The 19,824-nt window shown below is 52.7% G+C and overlaps 1 protein-coding gene across 10 annotated transcripts in view; it reads left to right on the top strand.

Annotated features, from left to right (window-relative positions):
* Positions 1-19,824, top strand: part of ADAR (adenosine deaminase RNA specific) — a 41,368-nt gene that overhangs the window by 18,577 nt on the left and 2,967 nt on the right. For 3 of the 10 annotated variants that reach the window (XM_028502640.2, XM_028502645.2, XM_028502641.2), the window contains exons 2-11: positions 4,050-5,479; positions 7,245-7,428; positions 7,874-8,022; positions 8,582-8,726; positions 8,860-9,050; positions 16,706-16,853; positions 17,185-17,356; positions 17,647-17,740; positions 18,255-18,377; positions 18,628-18,761. In XM_028502640.2, coding sequence (XP_028358441.1) covers positions 4,050-5,479; positions 7,245-7,428; positions 7,874-8,022; positions 8,582-8,726; positions 8,860-9,050; positions 16,706-16,853; positions 17,185-17,356; positions 17,647-17,740; positions 18,255-18,377; positions 18,628-18,761 — 2,770 coding nt within the window. Of the gene's footprint in view, positions 1-4,049; positions 5,480-7,244; positions 7,429-7,873; positions 8,023-8,581; positions 8,727-8,859; positions 9,051-16,705; positions 16,932-17,184; positions 17,357-17,646; positions 17,741-18,254; positions 18,378-18,627; positions 18,762-19,824 lie in introns of all 10 variants that reach the window. The other 7 variants (XM_028502642.2, XM_036015450.1, XM_028502643.2 and 4 more) reach the window with 3 other exon arrangements.

Here is a 19,824-nt window from a genome sequence, read left to right as displayed (position 1 = left end):
GGCGTGAGGCGAGTGAGGAGGGATGTCGAGGGATTTAGGAACCATGGCGCGAGTTGGCTTCCCACTTTCTTGCTCTCACTCCCGTGCAGCAAATCTCCAAATGGCGATTATTTTCAAGCGTCGGCTTGGCTTGGCTTTCAGAGGCCTTGGGTGTGGGGGAGGGGGGAGAAAAAATTAACAATCTCCCTCTAATCTTTCCCTAAAATAACAGTTGTTAACAAATGTGGCCTTCTTTTCTCTGTGCTCATTCTGGCGTGTACACGCACATGCGTATTCACGGGGGTTTTCTTTTGTTTACAAAAAGGTGGGTTACAGCATACATGTTCCTCTGCAGCTTGCTTTTTATTGCTGTTTAATTTAACATTATATCATTCCTAAATTTTTCCAGGTGAATACAAATAGATTGCAACACTTTTAAAATAAAAACTATGAGTACTTTTCCAAAGCATGAATTTGTCATGATTTATTCTATTCTTTTCATGTAGATGAATGTTTTGCAGGTAGACACAGTTTAAATCTAGAAAGCATTTAGCTAGGAACTGACTTTAGCCACTTTGAAACAGTTATTTTGACCGAGGTCACTCTAAGAACTAATGAGAAAAGCACAGAAACCCTCCTAATTCAGCTCCCGGGGCCAGGCTCCCGGTCCACGCGCACACACCTCGGCCCCCAGCAATGTGGTGGGGGCGAGGTTGTGTGCGGCAGGAGAGACAAGGGAGAAGGGGCTGCAGCGTAGGGATGTCTTGTTTGTGCGGTTGTTAGTTCCACAGATGTTGGTTTGGGACCAGCCCTGTGCCAGGTGTTCTCTTCGGTTCTGGGGGTGCGGAGACCACCGAGGCATGCGTGGTCCTTTCCCCCAGGAGCACACCGTGGAGCTGACGGAGCCCCTGTCAGGACCATGTGAGGAATATTGGGAGTAGTTTCTAGGGCATCTACTATTGTTAATCACCTTTCAAATGTACTACAATCTATGTGTGCCATTTACAAAATCAGTAGCTGTCCTGGCCGGTGCGGCTCAGGTGGTTGGAGCCCCATCCCGTAACCGCAGGGCTGCAGATTCAGTTCCTGGTCCGGGCACGAGTGAGAGGCAGCCAGTCATTCAGTGTTTCTCATGTCGATGTTTCCCTCTCTCCCTTCCTTGCTCCCTTCTCCCCGTCTCTAAAAAGCAATGAAAAAAATGTCTTCAAGTGAGGATTAAAAAATAACAAAATAAAAATAAAATGAGATATAAAAACATTAGTAGCTATGATAAAAGGTAAAGTAAGCACTGTAACCCGTGCCGAGTAGGAGGAGTTCAAAGACAGGAGGCAGGAGGAGATGGAGGCGGAAGTCTGGAGAACACTTTCGGGAGATCTGCAAGGAAGAGGTCGGACTTGCAGTAGGTAGTCGTAGAAGGAGAAGCAGGCCCACTGGATTGGCATGCAGAGGGATGGAAAGGTGAGAGGCTCTTGGCCTAGGTCAGTAGCCCTGGTGAGAGGTAAGGAGGGGCTAGAACTGCAGGCAGTGCACTTACGGGCAAATACAGAGGTGGCAGATGACACAGGACTTGGCAACTACCTGATTTTTAGATGTTGGAGATTCAGAGAAAGGCAGGCAGGCAGCAGAGAGGACTCAGGTTTCTAGCCTTAATGACTAGAAGGAGAAGGGTGCCGCTAACAGTAATAAGAGCAGCAGCAGGAGGGGTTGGGGTGGGGGGAAGACTCATCCAGTTGGAATATGGGGTGTTTGAGGAAATGGCAGGGATAGCCAAGTGGACAGATTATTTAGGCGTTTAGAAATTCAGTCTTAAGCTTCAGCATAAGGTGGTGGCTGGAGATGATCAATGTGAACAATTTCTTAAGAGGGCTGTTGAGCCCTTAGGTTGAGAGAGTGGATGGAATCACCTCGGGGGAGGAAGAGGCAGCCCTGAGACAAAGCCCTGGGGACCAGTTGCGTGAGGGGCAGGAGAAAGGGCCGGGGACAGAAGGTGAGAGAGGGGTGAAAGGAGACCTTGGATGCTGTCACCAAACTGGGGAGGGGGGGGATTTCTAAAGGACAGAGCTCAGCCCACAGCGAAGCAATGTTGAACTGAACTGACCACCAAAGAAGTGAAAACCTGAAGTTCAAGAGGAGGAATTTATGTGACCCCTTTTGTCAGTGTCCTTCTCCAGCACTGTGTGGACCCTTTGGAACAGAAAAAGGGGACAGTGGGCCTTGCTTGGGTGGGTAAGGGAACCGACCACGACATCCAGGCTGAACGAGGAGGTGTGTGGAACCAGGGTGGTGTTGAGCGGGACTGGCTGACCCGTGGCTACGTGGGGATCACATGAATAAGGAGAGGAAGTTGTAGGAACAGGGAAGTTTCCATCAGAAAAACAGCAGGAGTCAGCAAAGTGCAGCCCTCCACCTGTTTTGTAAATGAAGTTTTGTTACTGAGCTCTTAGGGGTTCAGGGTGGTCTGTTCGAAAGTGAAAGTGGTTGCCGCCACATAGTTTTATTTATACTTCCAACAGCAAAGGAGGCTGGATTCATATCAGAAGCTCTGCCTCCCCAAAGGAGGCTTAGCCATTCCTTCTACACACTGTTTGGTCAATTACACGTTAATTTTCTCTTTGCAGTTGGCTACTTTCATTCCAGTTGAGTTCCTGTCTGCTCTTCCTATTTACAGTTGTATCTGCAAAATACTCAGCTACATTTTAACATTCAGCAAGAAATAACACTGAGAATTTCCTAGACTTTGAGACCTTTGTCCCATCTAACAGTTTTCATATTGGGGACAGCTGCTTTTGTGCTACAACAGAAGATTCATCTGGCCCTTTTCTAGAAAAAGTGTCCTGACCCCTGGAAAAGAGTTTCAGGGCTTGAGGTTTGGTGGTGGCCACAGCTAGAGTTGATGGTGAGACGGAGTGAGAAGCTAGAACAGCCAGTCACGTGGCTGAAGGGTCCAGGTGGCGGTCATTTGGGAGGCCCACAGCCAGGGCGCCATGGGCCGGATTCACAGGGTGCTGAAATCCCCAGATTGCATCAGGGGTGTGGGGAAGTAGAAGGCTGAAGTCATCGAAAAAGGGGCACAGCTGCCTGCAGGGCCCCTGGAACCTTCAGGAGATTCGGACAAGGGGGACAGTCGTGGGGAACACTGTTCCTAGCGGTTGCCCCACCTCCACCCGCAGGCGCACACAGGTCTGCAAGCCCCAGAGGGAGTCAGCAAAGTATTTTCCGAGAGCCCACCCTGGGTCCCCTAAGTACCTCCTGCCCCCACCCCTACAAGGGCTCGTCCTGGTAACTCTATGGCAGTTTGTGAGGACGTGGTGTGCTTGTGCCCTATGGAGCTGGGTTCTGAAGGACACACCGTGGAAGCAGGGAGCTCGGGGAGTGTGGGAGCGTGGGGCTGCGGTGTTGGGGAATAGGCTCCGCCGGCTCCACTTGCCCAGGAGAACCTGGGTAGTTTGGGAAGAAAAGAGTAAGGGCCCAGCGTCCCTTCTGAGCTTGAGCTCCACACTGAGTCTGGAAACTGTAACTTTTTTTCAAAGGAATCTTCCAGCACTCTAAAACCAAATTCTGGCAGGGACCTGCAGATGAACCTGTGCACTCCTGCTGCCCTTCCTCAGGGCGGAGGCTCCCTCTGCCGAGGTCTCGGGAGACCCGGCTTCTGCCTGTGTGTCTTCTGATCATCCAGAGGGGTCAGAGGGAGGGTCTGTGCTGCAGGCCGTTCCCTGGGCCCCGGCTCCCTTTGCAGTCTAGGTTATTATCCTGTTTTTGTTTGTTTTTCTGATTTGAAAAGGGTAGTTGTTCCAATGAGTGGGAAGATTTTTCTCAGCTCTCTATAACGTTCTGCCAAAAGGGAAAGAACGAGCTAGGTTGTGGGAGAGGCCACGCTGCTCCTGGGAGCCCTGTGTTCTGCCTCCTGCGCCTCCCTCTTGCCTGTGCTGGGTCCACAGGCAGTGCCTACGAGGTGGGCGAGCTCTCCCGGCTGGGTCCCACCAGGTGCAGTGCGCCCCCGCCCCCCTACCTGCAGGGCCCGGCTCACCATGGCAGCCCTAATTCACGTTCTCTTCTGTCCTGTTCTGCAGGGGCCTTTCCTGAACAGATACTACCCCAGCCCACCTCAAGGCTATGTGCACAGTGAACTCAGACACCAGCAACCGGGACCAGGATCTTATCCTAACAGTTTCCAGCTTCAGCAAATAGAGTTTCTCAAGGGGCAGCTCCCAGAAGTACCTCTGATTGGAAAGCAGGCACCAATCCTGCCGCTGCCCCTCCCTGAATTCCAGCCAAGGTTTCCAGGACCCCCTGCCAGAGGCAGGCAGCCGGAGATCTGGGGTATCCCCAGGGGTGCACCTCTCAGAAGCCAGGCGCTCCAGAGAGAGTTCCAGCTTCCTTCCCCACGCGGCAGCATTCTGCCATGGAGGGGTGTCGATAGGCTCTCCTCACACTTCCAGGACCTGCGGATCGGCCTGCAGGGCCAGGAACAAAGGGTGTTAGAGCTCTTTCAGGAGCTCGGTGAAGGGAGGGTCACCACAGCGCAGGATTTGGCTGCAAAGCTCCAAGCCCCCAAGAAGGAAGTCAATCGCATTTTGTACTCACTAGCGAAGAAGGGCACGCTGCATCAGGAGGTGGGAAGGCCCCCTCTGTGGAGACTTGCAGCCTCGGCCCCGCGCTGGAACCACCCCAGCCAAGCACCGAGAGCAGACGGGTGTAGCCAGGGAGCTCCAGACTCAGCCCCCGGTTTGGAAGCTGAAGACAGAGACCCCACGTCCGGCTTGGAAGACCCTTCTGAGTCCGCTGACATGGCCGAGATCAGGGAGGAGATCTGCAACTACTTGTTCAGTGCATTCAAGTCCTCCGCTCTGAATTTGGCCAAAAACATCGGCCTCACGAAAGCCCGAGATGTCAACGCCGTGCTGATTGACTTGGAAAGGCAGGGGGATGTCTACAGGCAAGGGACGACCCCTCCCATCTGGTATTTGACTGAAAAGAAGCGGGAGAGGATACAAATCAAGAGAAATACGAACAGTGTCCCTGAAACCACTCAAGTTGCTGTCCCCGAGACCAAAGGAAGCGCCGAGCTCCCTCCCTGTGACTCACCTGTGCCAGATGCCTCCAACAGTGTCGCCACAGGAAACCTGGAGAATGGGCAAGAACCGGTCATAAAGTTAGAAAGGGAGCAGGATGTCACCCCAGAGCCAATAAAACCGAAACCACCTGTCCGTGACAATGGCCCCTCAAAAACAGGGTATGTTGACTTTGAAAATGGCCAGTGGGCCACAGATGACATCCCCGATGACTTGAATAGCATCCACGCAGCCCCAGGTGAGTTTCGAGCCATCATGGAGATGCCCTCCTTCTACAGTCATGGCTTGCCGCGGTGTTCACCCTACAAGAAACTGACAGAGTGCCAGCTGAAGAACCCCATCAGCGGGCTGTTAGAATATGCTCAGTTCGCTAGTCAGACCTGTGAGTTCAACCTGATAGAGCAGAGTGGACCACCACATGAACCTCGGTAAGAGATCCCAGGAACTGTGCCTAGGGTTGGGGTCAGGCGCTCTGGCTCCCGATGCAGTCTCTGCTGACTCATGACAGTGCCGTGTGGTGGCCCCCGTCTTTTCCCTCCTCTTCTCTGCCTTTTGGCAAAAGCACCCTTGTTGGCCCTTCCTGTAGCTCTTGAGCAGGGAATGTAGGGTTGGACCAGCCAGGATCTTGGCTGAGCAAGGGGGAGGTTGACCCTGTTGGCTAGAATGAAGCTTCTGGGGAGAGGATGAGCTTTCATGCATCAGTATCGTGTCTGCCCACTAAGGCCGGAGGTAATAAAGACCAGACTCCCTTCCTGCATCTTTTCACATGCATTCCCCCCTTCCCGACAGGACACTGAGTCCCTGGAGAGCGCGCAGGAACAGAGGGGCTGGGGCAGGCTGCACACCCAGAGCCAGGGTGAGCTGTGCTGTAGCAGCAGTGGATTCAGACCCACCCCCAGCCCCCGAAGGGAAACGGCGCTGTAGGGCGAGCACAGCTGCCTGCCTCCTGGAGGTGCTGGCTGATTTTGCATACCTCCTCTGCACAGATGGCTGGGCTAGCACTTGCTGCTGCTCCTGAGCTGTGAATCAGAAATCCCCTCCTTCAGACAGCTGGCCAGGCTCCTGCAGGCCAGCGGACAGATTGAGGAAGACGGGTGGGCCCTGAAGGAGCTGCTGCAGGGCTTAGTAGGCAGCCGAACCCACTGAGGCTGAGCGGGTGACGCGCCCCAGCTAGTGAGGACAGGAGAGAGCAACCTAGACTGTCTCTGAGGGTGAGGGTTCCCAGCTTGACCTGCATCCCCTGTTGTGACTGTCCTAATGACACGGCAATGTCGCTGCGGGGGAGCCGGCACATGAAGGGGGTGTGTCTGACCGAAAGCTAGCAGGGCGGGGCTGGTTCTTTACTGTTTGGGGTAAAGACTGGATGGCTGCCGTTCTCTTTCCTCTGCCCCCTCCCCAGGGTTGGGGACAAGCAGTGGGTTTTGTGGCTAACCTTCCTTTGGACTCCGTCTGTAAGAAACATTGGTGCCATATTCAGATATTTCAGAAGACCCAGGAAATAAGAAATTTGACCCACTTTTCTAAATGAAATCCCAGGTTGAGCAAAGAGCTGAACAAATTTGAAAGCTTGGACAAAGGAAGTCTAAGTTTAGCTCAGAGGCCTAGAACAAGCGCTTTTCGGTTTTCGGTTTTCTACATAACGGGGAAATTCCTTTCATCTCTGGTGTCAGACAAACAGACCTTTAGAATGACTCGAACCACAAGCGAGCGGTGTGTCTCTGTGGGCAGGTTGGGGACAAGAACAGGCCCCCAGGAATGGCAGGGGCCCAGGGGTGTGAGGCCCCACCCCGTGCTCGCTGCCCTTGGGGCGGACAGCCTACCACAGGTGCTTTAGGGCGAAGGCTTTTTGGTTGCTAACAAGACTGTGATGTGGTGGTTTTACCTCATCCTTTTCGTGCAGACTCATTGCCGAGAAGTGAGAGACAGTGGGTGTCCCCTGAGCTAGTTCCATGTCACCTGTGGCTGCGTTTGCTCTAACGAGCTGTAGGGAGACAGCCACTGGCTGCTTTGTTCCCAAAAGGTAGCAACAGGCCGAGCCTCCAAAGGGACAGGAGTCTCTTGGCCTACCTTCCGGCTCCTCCACAAATCAAAAAGCCCCTTAGAGTAGCAGGAGTTCCAGGGTGAAGATCTCTTTAGAGAGGGCAAAAGGGAGGCCTAGACTAGTGTTCACACATCTAATCACTTTCCATCAAGATTTAAATTCCAAGTTGTCATCAATGGCCGAGAGTTTCCCCCAGCTGAAGCTGGCAGCAAGAAAGTGGCCAAGCAGGACGCAGCCCTGAAAGCCATGACAATCCTGCTTGAGGAAGCTAAAGCCAAGGACGGCGGAAGACCGGAAGAAGCGAACTGCGGCTCCATGGAGAGAGAACCGGAGAAGGTGGGTGTCCTGCCCTCCAGGAGGGCGTCGCTCAGGACGGGGCTGGCCCTCTTGGGGCCGTCTGGGCCCCCCGGCTGGTTCCTCATCTCCGAGCCGGTGGCCTGCTGCTCCCACCGGCCCCCCTCGCCTGCTCCTGCCCAGCTCCCCTCCGCCCCCCACCCCCTGACCAAGTAGACTTACAGATTGCGGAGCTGCACGAGACATTAAAGATCATCAAGCCCCATCTCCAGATAAGAAAAGAGACCCGGAACATTTAAATAACTCACCCTCTCCTGTAGTGCTTAGAACGTCCCCACAGCCCTTTCTTCAGGGAACTGGCCCTTCACGCTCAATTGGCCAACAGAAACTCTCCCGTCGCCATTCCCTCTACTCTGATGGACTAGCTGATGTTTTCTCAGTTGTTTTTGTTTTGTTTTTGTTTTTCTTTGTCTCTCATTTTCTCCAGACGGCAGAGGCCCAGCCCACCACCCCTTCAGCAGCTTCCTTCTTTTCTGGGAAGAACCCCGTCACCACATTGCTTGAGTGTGTGCACAAGCTGGGGAGCTCCTGTGAATTCCGCCTCCTATCCAGAGAAGGCCCTGCCCATGACCCCAAGTACATCTCTTGTATCATGTATCTCTGCTGAGGTTTTCTCAAAAGAGAGAGAGATACAGCTCCTCCTTGCCTCCTCAGAGATGGCAGATTATTTCACAGAGCGATCACTCCTGTGTTTGATATGGAAGATGGGGGGCCTTGAGGGCATGGCAGAGAGTCTGGGACTAGGAATTCAAAGGGCGAAGCAGGGACCGAGCACTGGGGAGCTGCACGGCTCGGAGGCTATTGGTGGTGGGACAAAACGGTCTGGGACCCAGGCATACGTGTGACAAGCTCTGCTCTGAGGCTCTGCAGACTTACATGTGCAAGAGAAGGGTTCCTGGAGGAGGTGACTCTAGGCTGGTGCTCAGTGTTGAGTAGGGGTGAGCGAGGCTCAGCGAGACGGGGGCAGGAGGAGGGAGAGAGGCACCGGCTCCTCAAGGCAGAAGTGGCTGCATGAGCCAAGGCACAGAGGTGATGTGTGCAAGGAAATGGCGAGTCCTACAGGATGACAACTGACAAAGGCTAGGTATGCCTCTTAGATCGAAACCGTTTTAATTCTCCTTTCGTCTCCTGCCAGGTTCCAGTACTGTGTTGCGATGGGAAACCACACCTTCCCCACTGCAAGTGCTCCCAGCAAGAAAGTGGCAAAGCAGATGGCTGCGGAGGAAGCCATGAAGGCCCTGCACGGGGAGGCGACCAACTCGACACCTTCCGAGACCCAGGTGGGGCCACTCCCTACTCAAAAGATACGGGTAGTTTTTAGCAGCAGCATGGTGTGGGATTGCCCGTGAATCCCTCAGAGTTTCCTTAAGTGTTTATGGTCGGTCCCTCTTGGTTTGGCTAATTCTCTTTCAGCCCGGAAGTACCAACACAGAATCGTTTGATAACTCGGAATCTGCGATGCCCAACAAGGTCAGGAGGATTGGTGAGCTCGTCAGATACCTGAACACCAACCCCGTGGGCGGCCTGTTAGAATATGCCCGCTCCCACGGCTTTGCTGCTGAGTTCAAGCTGGTCGACCAGTCCGGACCGCCTCACGAGCCCAAGTGAGTGTTCCAGGGCTGGCGGCTGCCCTGTGCCACAGGGTGGGCGTGGCCTGCCACCGGGGAAAGAGAGGGGTGGGTGTGCATTAGCTGTGAACGACGGGACAGGAGGGGCAAGCTGGGGGAGACTGGTCCAGCCCTGTCTCTGCAGCCCCTAGAAGATCAGCCACTTTGAAAATAGTTGCTTTTCCAACGAGCGTGATCTTTTTTAAAATTTTAAAATTTTTCAAATTAACTAATTTTAATTTGAAAGAACTACATATATACATAAGAGAATCATTCAAGCTGATTCAAAACGTATGTAAGAGAATGTCTCGTTTCTATCTCAGATTCTAGTTTCCTTTCCCTTGCCCCCATACACTATTACCAGTTTCTTGAGTCCTTCTAGAAATTTCCATGCACATATTAGCACAGTTTCCTTTCTGTTTTAAAGAAAAATAAGTATATAACACTTCTGTGCTATGCTGTGACTCCTTTACTTACAAAAGTATCTCAGAGGTCATCACAGGTCAGCGTGTACAGGTCGGTGGGATCGTACACAGCTGCCTAACGTTTCGTTGAGCAGATGCCGACTGTTTTTAAATGGTTCTGTTAGACCAGAGATAGAGGATCTCTCCGAACATGTTCACCAATGTCGTGCCCCTGGTTTAAGACAGTGAATGTCAGTCCTGCTGATGCCCTTCCCTCACATGATTTATTTAACCAGCTTCCAATGGCGTTTAGGTTGGTTTCGGTTTGACCAACAAAAACACTCCAGCAGTGACTGTCCGTGCACTGTGTGCACGTCTGTTCACATGTGTGTGCACACGCATGTGGTGTAAACCCCGCGGTGACTGTCCGTGTGCCACATGCATGTCTGCTCACATGTGTGCACACATATGTGGTGTACGCCCCACCATGACTGTCCATGCACCATGTGCATGTCTGCAAGCATGTGTGCACGCCTGTGGTTTAAACTTTCAGGAGTGGAGTTTCTGGACCATGGGTCATGTAGTTTTATTTATTTATTTAATCCTTGCCTGAGGGTGTGTTTGTTGATTTTTAGAGAGAGGAAAGGGGGGAGAGAGAAACACAACCATTTCCCTCGTGTGCAGGCCTCAACCGGGGATGGAACCCACAGCCCTTGGTGCGTCATGCAGGGTGCCCAGCCAACTGAGCCATCCTCCACTGAGAATTACACCAGCTTATGCTTCTGTCAACAATGCGGGGTGGGGCAAAACTAGGTTTACAGTTGTGAGTCTGCCAAACACAGTGTATCGTAGTCTTGTGTGTCAGTTACTGCTTTCCCACACAGACCACCACAAACCTGCTTGCACTGTGCCCTGTGCGTGAGAGTGGCTCCCCCGCACCGTGAGCGGTGAGTGCGGCACCGTCAGCATTTCTGTCTCTGCCGTTCCACAGTGTGAACGACGGCACGTCGGTGCAGTGCGAAGATTAGTCTACATTCAGATATTTATTACTGTAATTTACCATATTCATAGATCGAAGGAGAAAAATTCCAAAAAGTCATTTAGTAGAATTCAGCATTCACTCAGACTTTTTTAAAAATCCAGTCTGTGAAATTATTGAGCGCCTCCCTGGCATGATAAAAATACATGTCTGAAGTCAAAAGCCAGCCACTTACCTAGCGCTGAACCTGGAACTGTCCCCGAAGTCAGGAGGGAGGTGTCATTATTTACTGTTGTCCTGGAGCTGCTGGTTAATGCAGTCCACGGAGAAAAATAAGTATAAAGGGAGGAAAGAGGATGTAAAGTTACCATTATTTGCAGGTGATAGGATTGTATATATGGAATATTCTTGAGAAAACTGAAGAAATATTAGAGACAAGGGAAAGTTTAGGAGAGCAGGGGAATTACAAAATAATGTATAAGAATAAAGAACTGTTCTGCTTGCAGCCACAAGCAATTAGAAAACACAGCGGGAAAAGACCCTGTCTGCCCCAGCAGCTGACAACATGAACAGCAGGCACATTGCTAGTAAGAAGTGCGAAGTCTGCCCAGCAGGTACCCAGCCATGTAATGTGTCTCTCTCTTTGTCTCTATAAATGTCTCTGTAAAATATCTATTTTTATAGAGACATTTATTGAAGAAGATACAAAATACACGAAACATTGTACTCAGAACAGGGACGCCTCCGTCCCCTTCAACGTAGGCACCTTGGGACCTCACACAGTCCAGTCTCCATCAGCTGCCCCGCCGTATCTTCCTGGATCTCATCCATGGTCTGAAATCTCTTCCCTTTCAAAGGTGATTGTAGTTCTGGGAAAAGCCAGAAGTTGCAGGTGCCAAATCTGGGCTGTAGGAGGGCTGAGTCACCTGGGTGATTTTGATGCTTCACCAAAAAAGTCTGCACAAGGCATGTTATCACGAAACTGCCAGTCACCAGTTGCCCGTAGCCATGGCCTTCTGAATCATACAAGTAGTTTCCACGGAGGAAAGTTCAAGCTTAACGCAAAATTTGGTGCAGATTCATTGCTGCACTGACTAGTACAGTGAAGTTGTCATTGCTCACACATGCGCATTCCAGTCCACCCTCCTTCACTGCCGGGTTACATCGATGTCACACAAACCATCCTCACTGTATTAACAGTGACTGGACTTTTTCCAGACAGACCTCATCATATACCTGGGCTCTGCCTTAAGTAAAATGCTGCTGGAGAGTCGAAGGAAGACTGGTGACCTGGGGACAACTGATAGAATGACTTAATGATCATATTTGTCTCCAGGTTAATCTTCACCTTTAACGCGATCCCAATAAAACACCATTGAAATTTATTTATTTTAGAACTAAAATTTGTTTTAGAACCAGAAGACTTAGATTCTAAAGTTCACATGAAAAATAAAGATGCAAGGAAAGGAAAACTGAAAAAATAATAAAGTAACTGCTGTAGCAAACATTAAAATAATGCCGTCTTGACGTGTGGCTAGCGAGGCGGCGGGTCAGTGGAACAGAAGGAGGCACCTAGGAGTAGGCAGAGACGTGAGTGGGACTTTGGTGCATTAGACAGATGAGGCTCCAGCTCTGTGGGGAAGTGATGTGTCACTCGGTGATGGTGTGAAGCTGCTGGCGGTCCATCCGAGAAGGAAACCAGCTGGGACGGCTCCTTCCCTGCACCCAGATTCCGCTGGATCCAGGAGTTAAATATAAAGTGAATGAAGTCATAGAAGCACTAGATAAAAAGTAGGGACTTTTTTTTTAAGATTTTATTTATTTATTTTTAGGGAGGGAAGGAAGGGGGGGAGAGGGAGAGAGAAACATCAATGTGCGGTTGCTGGGGGTTATGGCCTGCAACCCAGGCATGTATTCTGGCTGGGAATCGAACCTGCGACACTTTGGTTCCCAGCCCGTGCTCAATCCACTGAGCTATGCCAGCCAGGGCTGGGACCTTTTTTTTTTTTTTTTTTTTTTTTTTAAATTTTGGGGTGACAAAAAGCCCTTACAGTCAAGACATAAAACAGTTATAAAGGAAAAAGAAATTTGACTGTAAGAAAAATTGATGTGCAGTCACAAAGCCCCACATAAAAGTCCCTGGGGGGGAAAGCCCTTCTGATAAACAGCGGCCCAAGGCTAATTTTTAAATATTAAATACATAAAGGATTTTTTTTCAAATATAATAGGAAATATAGAGAAAAACAAAAAGAAAAATAATGAATTATTAATAAATGGCCAGGTGCTCCTCCTTGCTTTGTCATAAATTAGACTTTGTCAGTGGACTTCAGCAGCAGTGGTGTGGCTTACTGTCTGCACCGTAGCGGAGGGTGGAGAGCGGCGCCCCCAGACCTAGCAGTGCCACCTTTAGGGACTCTCTTACGCGAGCGTGCCTACACACACACACACACACACACACACACTGGCAGGCTGGTTAAATAGCCCACAACACATCGACACCTGAGGGTACCAGACAGCCGTAAGACACAGTGAGGCGCATCCATATGAAACCACCTCAGGCATGTTCCTAATGAGAAAGCCAGGTGTAAAGTGAGGCGGGGGAGATAAGTATAGAATATTTTCTATACTTGTGCACAGAATATTTTCATGAAAGATAAAAATTCCATTAATCGTATGTGCTTCTAGGGAAAGAGGGGCACTTGTTTCATTGTACAAGTTATACTCTGAACTATTTGAATTTTTACTTGTGGGTTAGTGTTTCAATTTTTAAAAGTCATTAAGGAAAATACATAAAAATGGTCTCTTGTATCTTAGTTTGTTTCAGTAATAGGCAGTGTTATTCATCTATTCATGATTATATGTTACTCGTACTTCCTTTCCTGTGAACCACCTGCTCTCGCCCTTGTCCATCTTTCCTCTGGCTCGTTCCCCCTCACTGACACATAAGAGCATTTAGCGTCAGTGAAAACTCGTGCTTGGACCAGCACGCCCCAGTTTAGAACGGTCAGCCGAGAGGGGCCGGATGCATTTAGAATGATTTAGACCAGTGGGACCCTGCCCTCTGTTTAAAGCCAGCTCAGAAAGGAGGGGCATGGTCTCCCTCCAGCTGCTTTTCTCCTGGTTCACACCCTTCACACTCACCGTCTTTAACCTCATCCTTCTCCGGGTGGTAGGTTTATCCATTTCTTCTTTCCCTTCAGTAATCTTCTATAAAATCCTCTCCGGGACTTCACGTCAGTCGTTCATTCAGAACTTAAGAACTCCCTGTGAACTAGACTGAAGATCCAGAAGCCGCCTGCCCTGCGATGTGCTGCAGACACTGATCACAGCACAGCAGGCTGTAACGGCGGTGATGCCCTGTGCTGTGGGGGCGCGCTGCACCGCGTGGCCAGTGCCGCCTGGGGAGTGGAGGAAGGTCGCAGAGAGGAGGGGAAACGCTAATTTAGAAGCTACAAGTGTTGAACGTCTAGTATAATAATAACCCACATTACTTCCTTCTTACTGTGAATGATCCCAGGTCCTCTTTTTTTCCTTTTTCTCTTGGCAACCTTCAGCAATTTCACGACTTTTAATACGGAAATGCTGGAGGCCTTTTCAGAGCTCCAGACTCCTCTCTGCCCAGCTGCTCACGTGTCCCTTCTTCTTGGACAGACGTCTCTAATGTGACATGTCCAAAGCAGAACTCCTGACTGTCGCTCCGTGAAGCTTTTCCGCGCTGGGTCTTTCCCGTCTCAGGAGACGACGGCACTGCGCATCCTCGGGCTCCGCTCCTCTCTATCCCAACCCCCTTCCTCCTCCCTCCTCCACTGTGACCCTCTGGGTTGAGCCACTGTCCTCTCACGTAACCCCTGGCAGTAGCATGCCGATCTTCCTGCTTTATTCACTCAACAGATATTTATTTGTTAGTACAGGAGCTGGATACTGGTGATCACATGAAATGTAGCTCCCACGTCGATACGCATTCCAAAGGGCTGGAGTTGCATGATACAGTCAGGGAGCACCTACGTGGCCTGACTTGACTCAGTGAGGAGAGGGGAGGGGGCTTCCCTGAGAAGCGAGGAAGATGAAGAGAATGCACCACAGACCCTCCATCACAGCGCAGGGTTATAACAGAGGTGGGGGTGAAGGCGGAGGGTGCTAGGCGAAGGCAAGAGTTCCCTGCAGGGCTGTGGTGGAGGCCAGGGCCTCGGGCGGCGCTCAGGGAGGCCTGGTGCCAGGTGAGGCTGGGGGGTGGGCGGGGCCTGGGAGGCCTGCGGCCTTGACCACACAGGCGGCGGAAACCCACTGAAGGGTTCTGCATAAGGGGCCGCCACTTGCCCCCACTCCCACTTTTGCCCCCTTCCCAGCATTTTTCCTGCTGTATTTTTGTACTGAATTTTCTTTCCTACTCTGAAAAAACTATTTCAGACCTTTGCCTCTTTGTTCAGATCTCCACCAAAACCCGTCATCCTCACACTAAACTGGTAACCTTAATTCACACTTGATTGAGAAAATAGCAATACTCATGTGACAAATATTTTGCCTTGTCATTAGCAAATTCACCTCCCTACCTGCCCGTCCTCCCGTTGCAGCAGGTGCAGGGGGCCTCTCCCCTCCGCCCCTGTGCCCTGGGCTCCTGTCCTCTCGTCTGCGCCTTCAGTGGCCTCTCTCCCTCATCACCAGCCCTCCCTCTGCTGGGAAATTCCCATCAGCCTGTGGACATGGCCTTGTCCGTCTTAGGGACCTTCCCTTGACCCCACACCTCCCTCCCGGTACCACCTCATCTCCCTGCTCCCCTCACAGCCAGACCTCTCCGAAGAATTATTTATAGTCTTTGTCTTCACTTTCTTAATCATTCCAGTGCAGCTCCTGTCCCTGCATTTAACTGAGAAGGCTAAGCACCTGCCATATGTGGTTATTGAGCATTTGAAAGGTGGCTAGTGTGACTGAGGAACTGAATTACTAATTGTGTTGAATTTTAATTAAAGTTAATAAGCTTGTGTGGCTAGTGGCTACCATGTTGGACAGGGCCACTCTGAAGGGTTCTATTTGCATCATTCACAAACTCGATCACAGGGGCATCTGTGATACATGCTCAAACACACGGCACCGTCGTGAAATCTCAGGATCCCTCTGGCAGAGACCCCCGTGGTTAGCCCTCCACGCGCTCAGTGTCGTTCAGCCCGCTGTCCCTCCGTCACCGAACCTCCACCCACTGCCCTGCACGACCCTGCTGCCGGCAGCAGCAAAGTCAGGAGCGAAGGCTCTCGGTGCTTAGGATAAGCAGGGAACGGTGGGAAGCTCCGCGTGGGTGCACGTGAAGATCGATTCCTGCTGCCGCCTGAGCTGCTAAGTCTCAACACTGAAGCTTTTCCCGTGCGCAGTCGGATGAGCCAAAGCAGGGTCCCCACCCAGCAGCTTAGGGCCTGGTCGGAATCCAGGGCTCTCGACCCCTGATCTGATCGGCACCCCCGCCGTTTTGCTCCATCCTGCTCTTCCCGCTGTGTGTGAGACCCCCGCTGGGAAGGGAGGGGGGCCCCCAGCGGCACTGCCCACCTCCCTGCTCCACTGGAGCCCTGCACGGCCCGCTGGGCTGACGTGCCCAAGGGACCCTCCCGTCCCCCGATATCATCTCGAGGCTTCTAGGAGTCAGAAAGTGCTTCCTCGTGAAAAAAGTTTGGTTCCCCGGGCTAAGGCAGACCTTGGCATTTTGAACTTCTTGAGGTTAAGTCCTCTTGAGCTGATGAGGAAAATGGAATCAGGTACATCGAAGTGTTCAACGCTGGTGGTTCAAGCAGGGGGAGAGCTATTTGCTTCTCCTTTCTGCTTAGGAAGAAAGTCCGAGTCGGGCGTTGGTGTTTCTGTACGCCCTCTCATCGTACTTGCTCAAGTTCCTGCACGTAAATGCTGGCCCGGAGCCCGCAGGCAGCAGTGTCAGGTTCAATGGCTTCATCACACTCAGTTTGCAGCTGCCTTCAGATGATGGCGAGTGACACGGTTTTTCATTCACAGTGTGGTATTTCCATGTTAAATGTGTTTACATTTTAAAAGAGTCAGTTTAGGGGAAAATGTTTCATAAGTAGCCGTCCAGGTGGTATCTGAGTCCAGCAGACACCACCCTGCGATCCCCGAGCATCCCGAGTCTGGGCGGCGGCGCCGCCTGGGACGCAGCCATGCGAGTGACAGGCCTCGTGCCGGCAGGACCGGCTGCCCCTGGCGACGCCAGTCCTTTCCTGCAGCCGCCGTCCAGTTCGGGGGCCTGTCCTGACCCCCTGCTTCTCATCCCAAAGGTTTGTTTACCAAGCGAAAGTCGGAGGCCGCTGGTTCCCAGCCGTCTGCGCGCACAGCAAGAAGCAAGGCAAGCAGGAGGCAGCGGACGCCGCTCTCCGTGTCCTGATTGGGGAGAACGAGAAGGCAGAGCGCATGGGCTTCACAGAGGTAACCCCAGTGGCAGGGGCCCGTCTCAGAGGAACTGTGCTTCTCCTCTCAAGGTCCCCAGAAGCACAGCCAAAGACCGTTAAGACGTCTACTTTTGTGCTATCTTTTGGGGGGTCCAGCTAGCTCCTGTCTGGGCGAGTTAGCTTTTAAATTGCTATTATTTGAATTATTCCTGGGCTTTAATATTAGCCTTATAGAACACGGAACCGGGACACCAGGCGTGAAGGGGAAAGACGGTTCATGGTCGTGTGAACCTAACCTCCCCACCCACTCTGAGACGAGGTGGCCGCGGCCCAGGCTTGCAGCCCTGACACGGCCTCCGTCCCCACAGCTCCCTCTCACCGGCAGCACCTTCCACGACCAGATAGCCATGCTGAGCCACCGGTGCTTCAACGCTCTCACCAACAGTTTCCAGCCCTCCTTGCTCGGCCGCAAGATCCTGGCTGCTATCATCATGAAGAAGGACTCCGATGACCTGGGGGTTGTGGTCAGCTTGGGGACAGGTCAGTGAGGCTTCGAGGCGTGTGCCCCCGGTGCGGTGCCCGGGAGCAGGTCTGGCCGCTGTCTGCTGGCATCCCCCGGGGGCGAGTTGAAGGCGCGGGGCGGAGACCTGCGGCGGTTCAGTGTGGCGGCAGTTAACTCAGAGCGGGGAGCGAGTTCTCATTTCCCAGGGAGGAGGGTGCAGGAGTCGGGATTGATGCATTGAAGGCGTCTCTGCCTTCACGCCTTGAGAACAGACAGCCTCCCGCTCTTCATCACCTCTCCCTTTGGGAATTCCCCGTTTCCCTTCCAGGGAACCGCTGTGTGAAAGGAGACTCCCTGAGCCTGAAGGGGGAGACCGTCAACGACTGCCACGCGGAGATCATCTCCCGCAGGGGCTTCATCAGGTGAGCGGGGCTGCGGGGCGATGGCTGTGCCTGCTGCCGGCCGGTGTGGAGGCCGGCACCCAGCAGACAGGCAGGCCCCTGGCCACAGCGTCGGCCATTTGACCCCGTGACCCGGGCACGCCCACTTCTCGGCCTGCGGTCAGGTGCTCTCCCTTCCTCTGCTAACTCGGCTTCATGCCTTTTTTAAAAAGCACAGCATGACCTCAGGAATGAGGAAGCCCTCCCTGTGTGTCTGAGGACCTTTAAACCCACCGGCCTGTCGGCTTTCTCCTCCAGTTCACCTTTCCTTTATGGTGGAGGGACTCGGGGAGAAGCCACAGCCCCCGTGGCCCTGGCTGGCTGGGCGGGCTTTGAGACACGCTGAGGTCTCCCGTGGAGAGCTCCCACCACCTCTTTCCACCTGAGAAACCACGGCAGGTCCGCGGCGTGCAGGCTCTTCTCCCTTGAGGCCAGAGCACAGGCAGCTGCTCTCCCCAGAGTCACACGTTTTCTCAGCCAGGCTTCCTTGTCGCAGGTTTCTCTACAACGAGCTGATGAAGTACAGCCCCCAGACTGCGAAGGACAGCATATTCGAACCCGTTCGGGGAGGAGAGAAGCTCCAGATAAAGAAGACCGTGTCGTTTCACCTGTACATCAGGTCTGCCCTGCCTGTCGCCGCGCTGCCTGGTGGGGTGCCGGTGTGCTCCCCTAGTCCCTAGGTCAGAGCCGATTCCTGGGCCCCTGTCAGCCCTGGTGTGGAATGAGTCCCACATACAGTCCGCCCGCCCCCGTCACCCGTGACAGGCTTCAGAGAAAGTCCCTTGCTTCCCCCTCGAGGGAGAGTCCTTGAGCTCGGGGAACGGGAGACACCTGCACGGGCCAGTTTACCAGCTGCCCCTGTTCCGCAGCACGGCCCCCTGCGGGGACGGCGCCCTTTTCGACAAGTCCTGCAGCGACCGTGCGGTGGAGAGCACCGACTCCCGCCACTACCCAGTCTTCGAGAACCCCAAACAAGGCAAGCTGCGCACCAAGGTAGAGAACGGTGAGTGGCGAGGCCTTCCCTGCCCCCCGCCCACCCCCAAGGAGGGCTCTGCAGAGCCCAGGCCCGCATGCTTGAGCATAAGGACTCAGCTGCCAGGGTTTTGCCATTAGCTGCCGGGTGCTAGCGCCTTGTTCGCAGGGAGAGGGGAGGTCTGGGGGTGGGGGAGCTGTCTGCAGGAAGAGGAAGACCAAATAGGAGGCAGAGGTAACCGCCTAGAGCTCAGGGGCGAGGGCCTGGCTGGAAGTGGCAATGTGGGAGTCAGCCTCCTACAGCTGGTCTTTTGGCCCTGGGGATGGATCAGGTCTCCTCCGGGGGGTGGGGCAGGGGCGGGGGAGAGGTGGGGCAGACCCAAGTCCTGCAGAGGGGGACACCACGTGCTGGGCCCCTGGGTTTGCTGCTGGTTCTGCTCCTTGTCTGCCCACTCCTTTTCCACTGGCCTCTGGCATCTCTTACTGTCCCCTCACGACTGCCCCTGTTTCCTCCCGCAGTCATCGGAGCCACCCTCACACGTGAATTAGACGTGTCACTTTCCCGCTCACAGTCCTTAAGCTGCTCTTAGATCTTTCTCTCCGAGAGAAATGAAGAGCTTTGTTCATACAAAACTTGCACATGAAAGTTCATAGCAGCATTCCTTATCGTAGCAAAAAGTGGGAACAACCGAATGCCCAAACTGATAAGTCAAGAAACCAGAAGCGATACATTCATTCTGTGGAATATCATTCAGCCTTGAAAATGAGTGAAGTACCCATACATGCTGCCACGTGGGTGGGCCTTGAAAACACAAGTGAAAGAAACCAGACACAAAAGGTTACACATACGATTCCATTTATACTAAATGTTCCGGATAGGCAAAGCCATGGGAACAGAGTAAATGACTGGTTGCTGAGAGGTGGGAGGGGTCAGGGGAGACCGGGTGTGACTGCTAACGGAGGATTCTTTTTTTTGTCATTGTTTTTTTAAGATTTTTATTTATTTTTAGAGAGGGGAGGGAGAGAGAAAAAGAGAGAAAGAGATACATCAATGTGCAGTTGCTGGGGGTCATGGCCTGCAACCCAGGCATGTG

The sequence above is a fragment of the Phyllostomus discolor genome, chromosome 14 (genome assembly GCF_004126475.2).
Source record: "Phyllostomus discolor isolate MPI-MPIP mPhyDis1 chromosome 14, mPhyDis1.pri.v3, whole genome shotgun sequence".
In the NCBI taxonomy this organism is placed as follows: domain Eukaryota; kingdom Metazoa; phylum Chordata; class Mammalia; order Chiroptera; family Phyllostomidae; genus Phyllostomus; species Phyllostomus discolor.
This window is presented reverse-complemented; position numbering and strand designations above follow the sequence as displayed.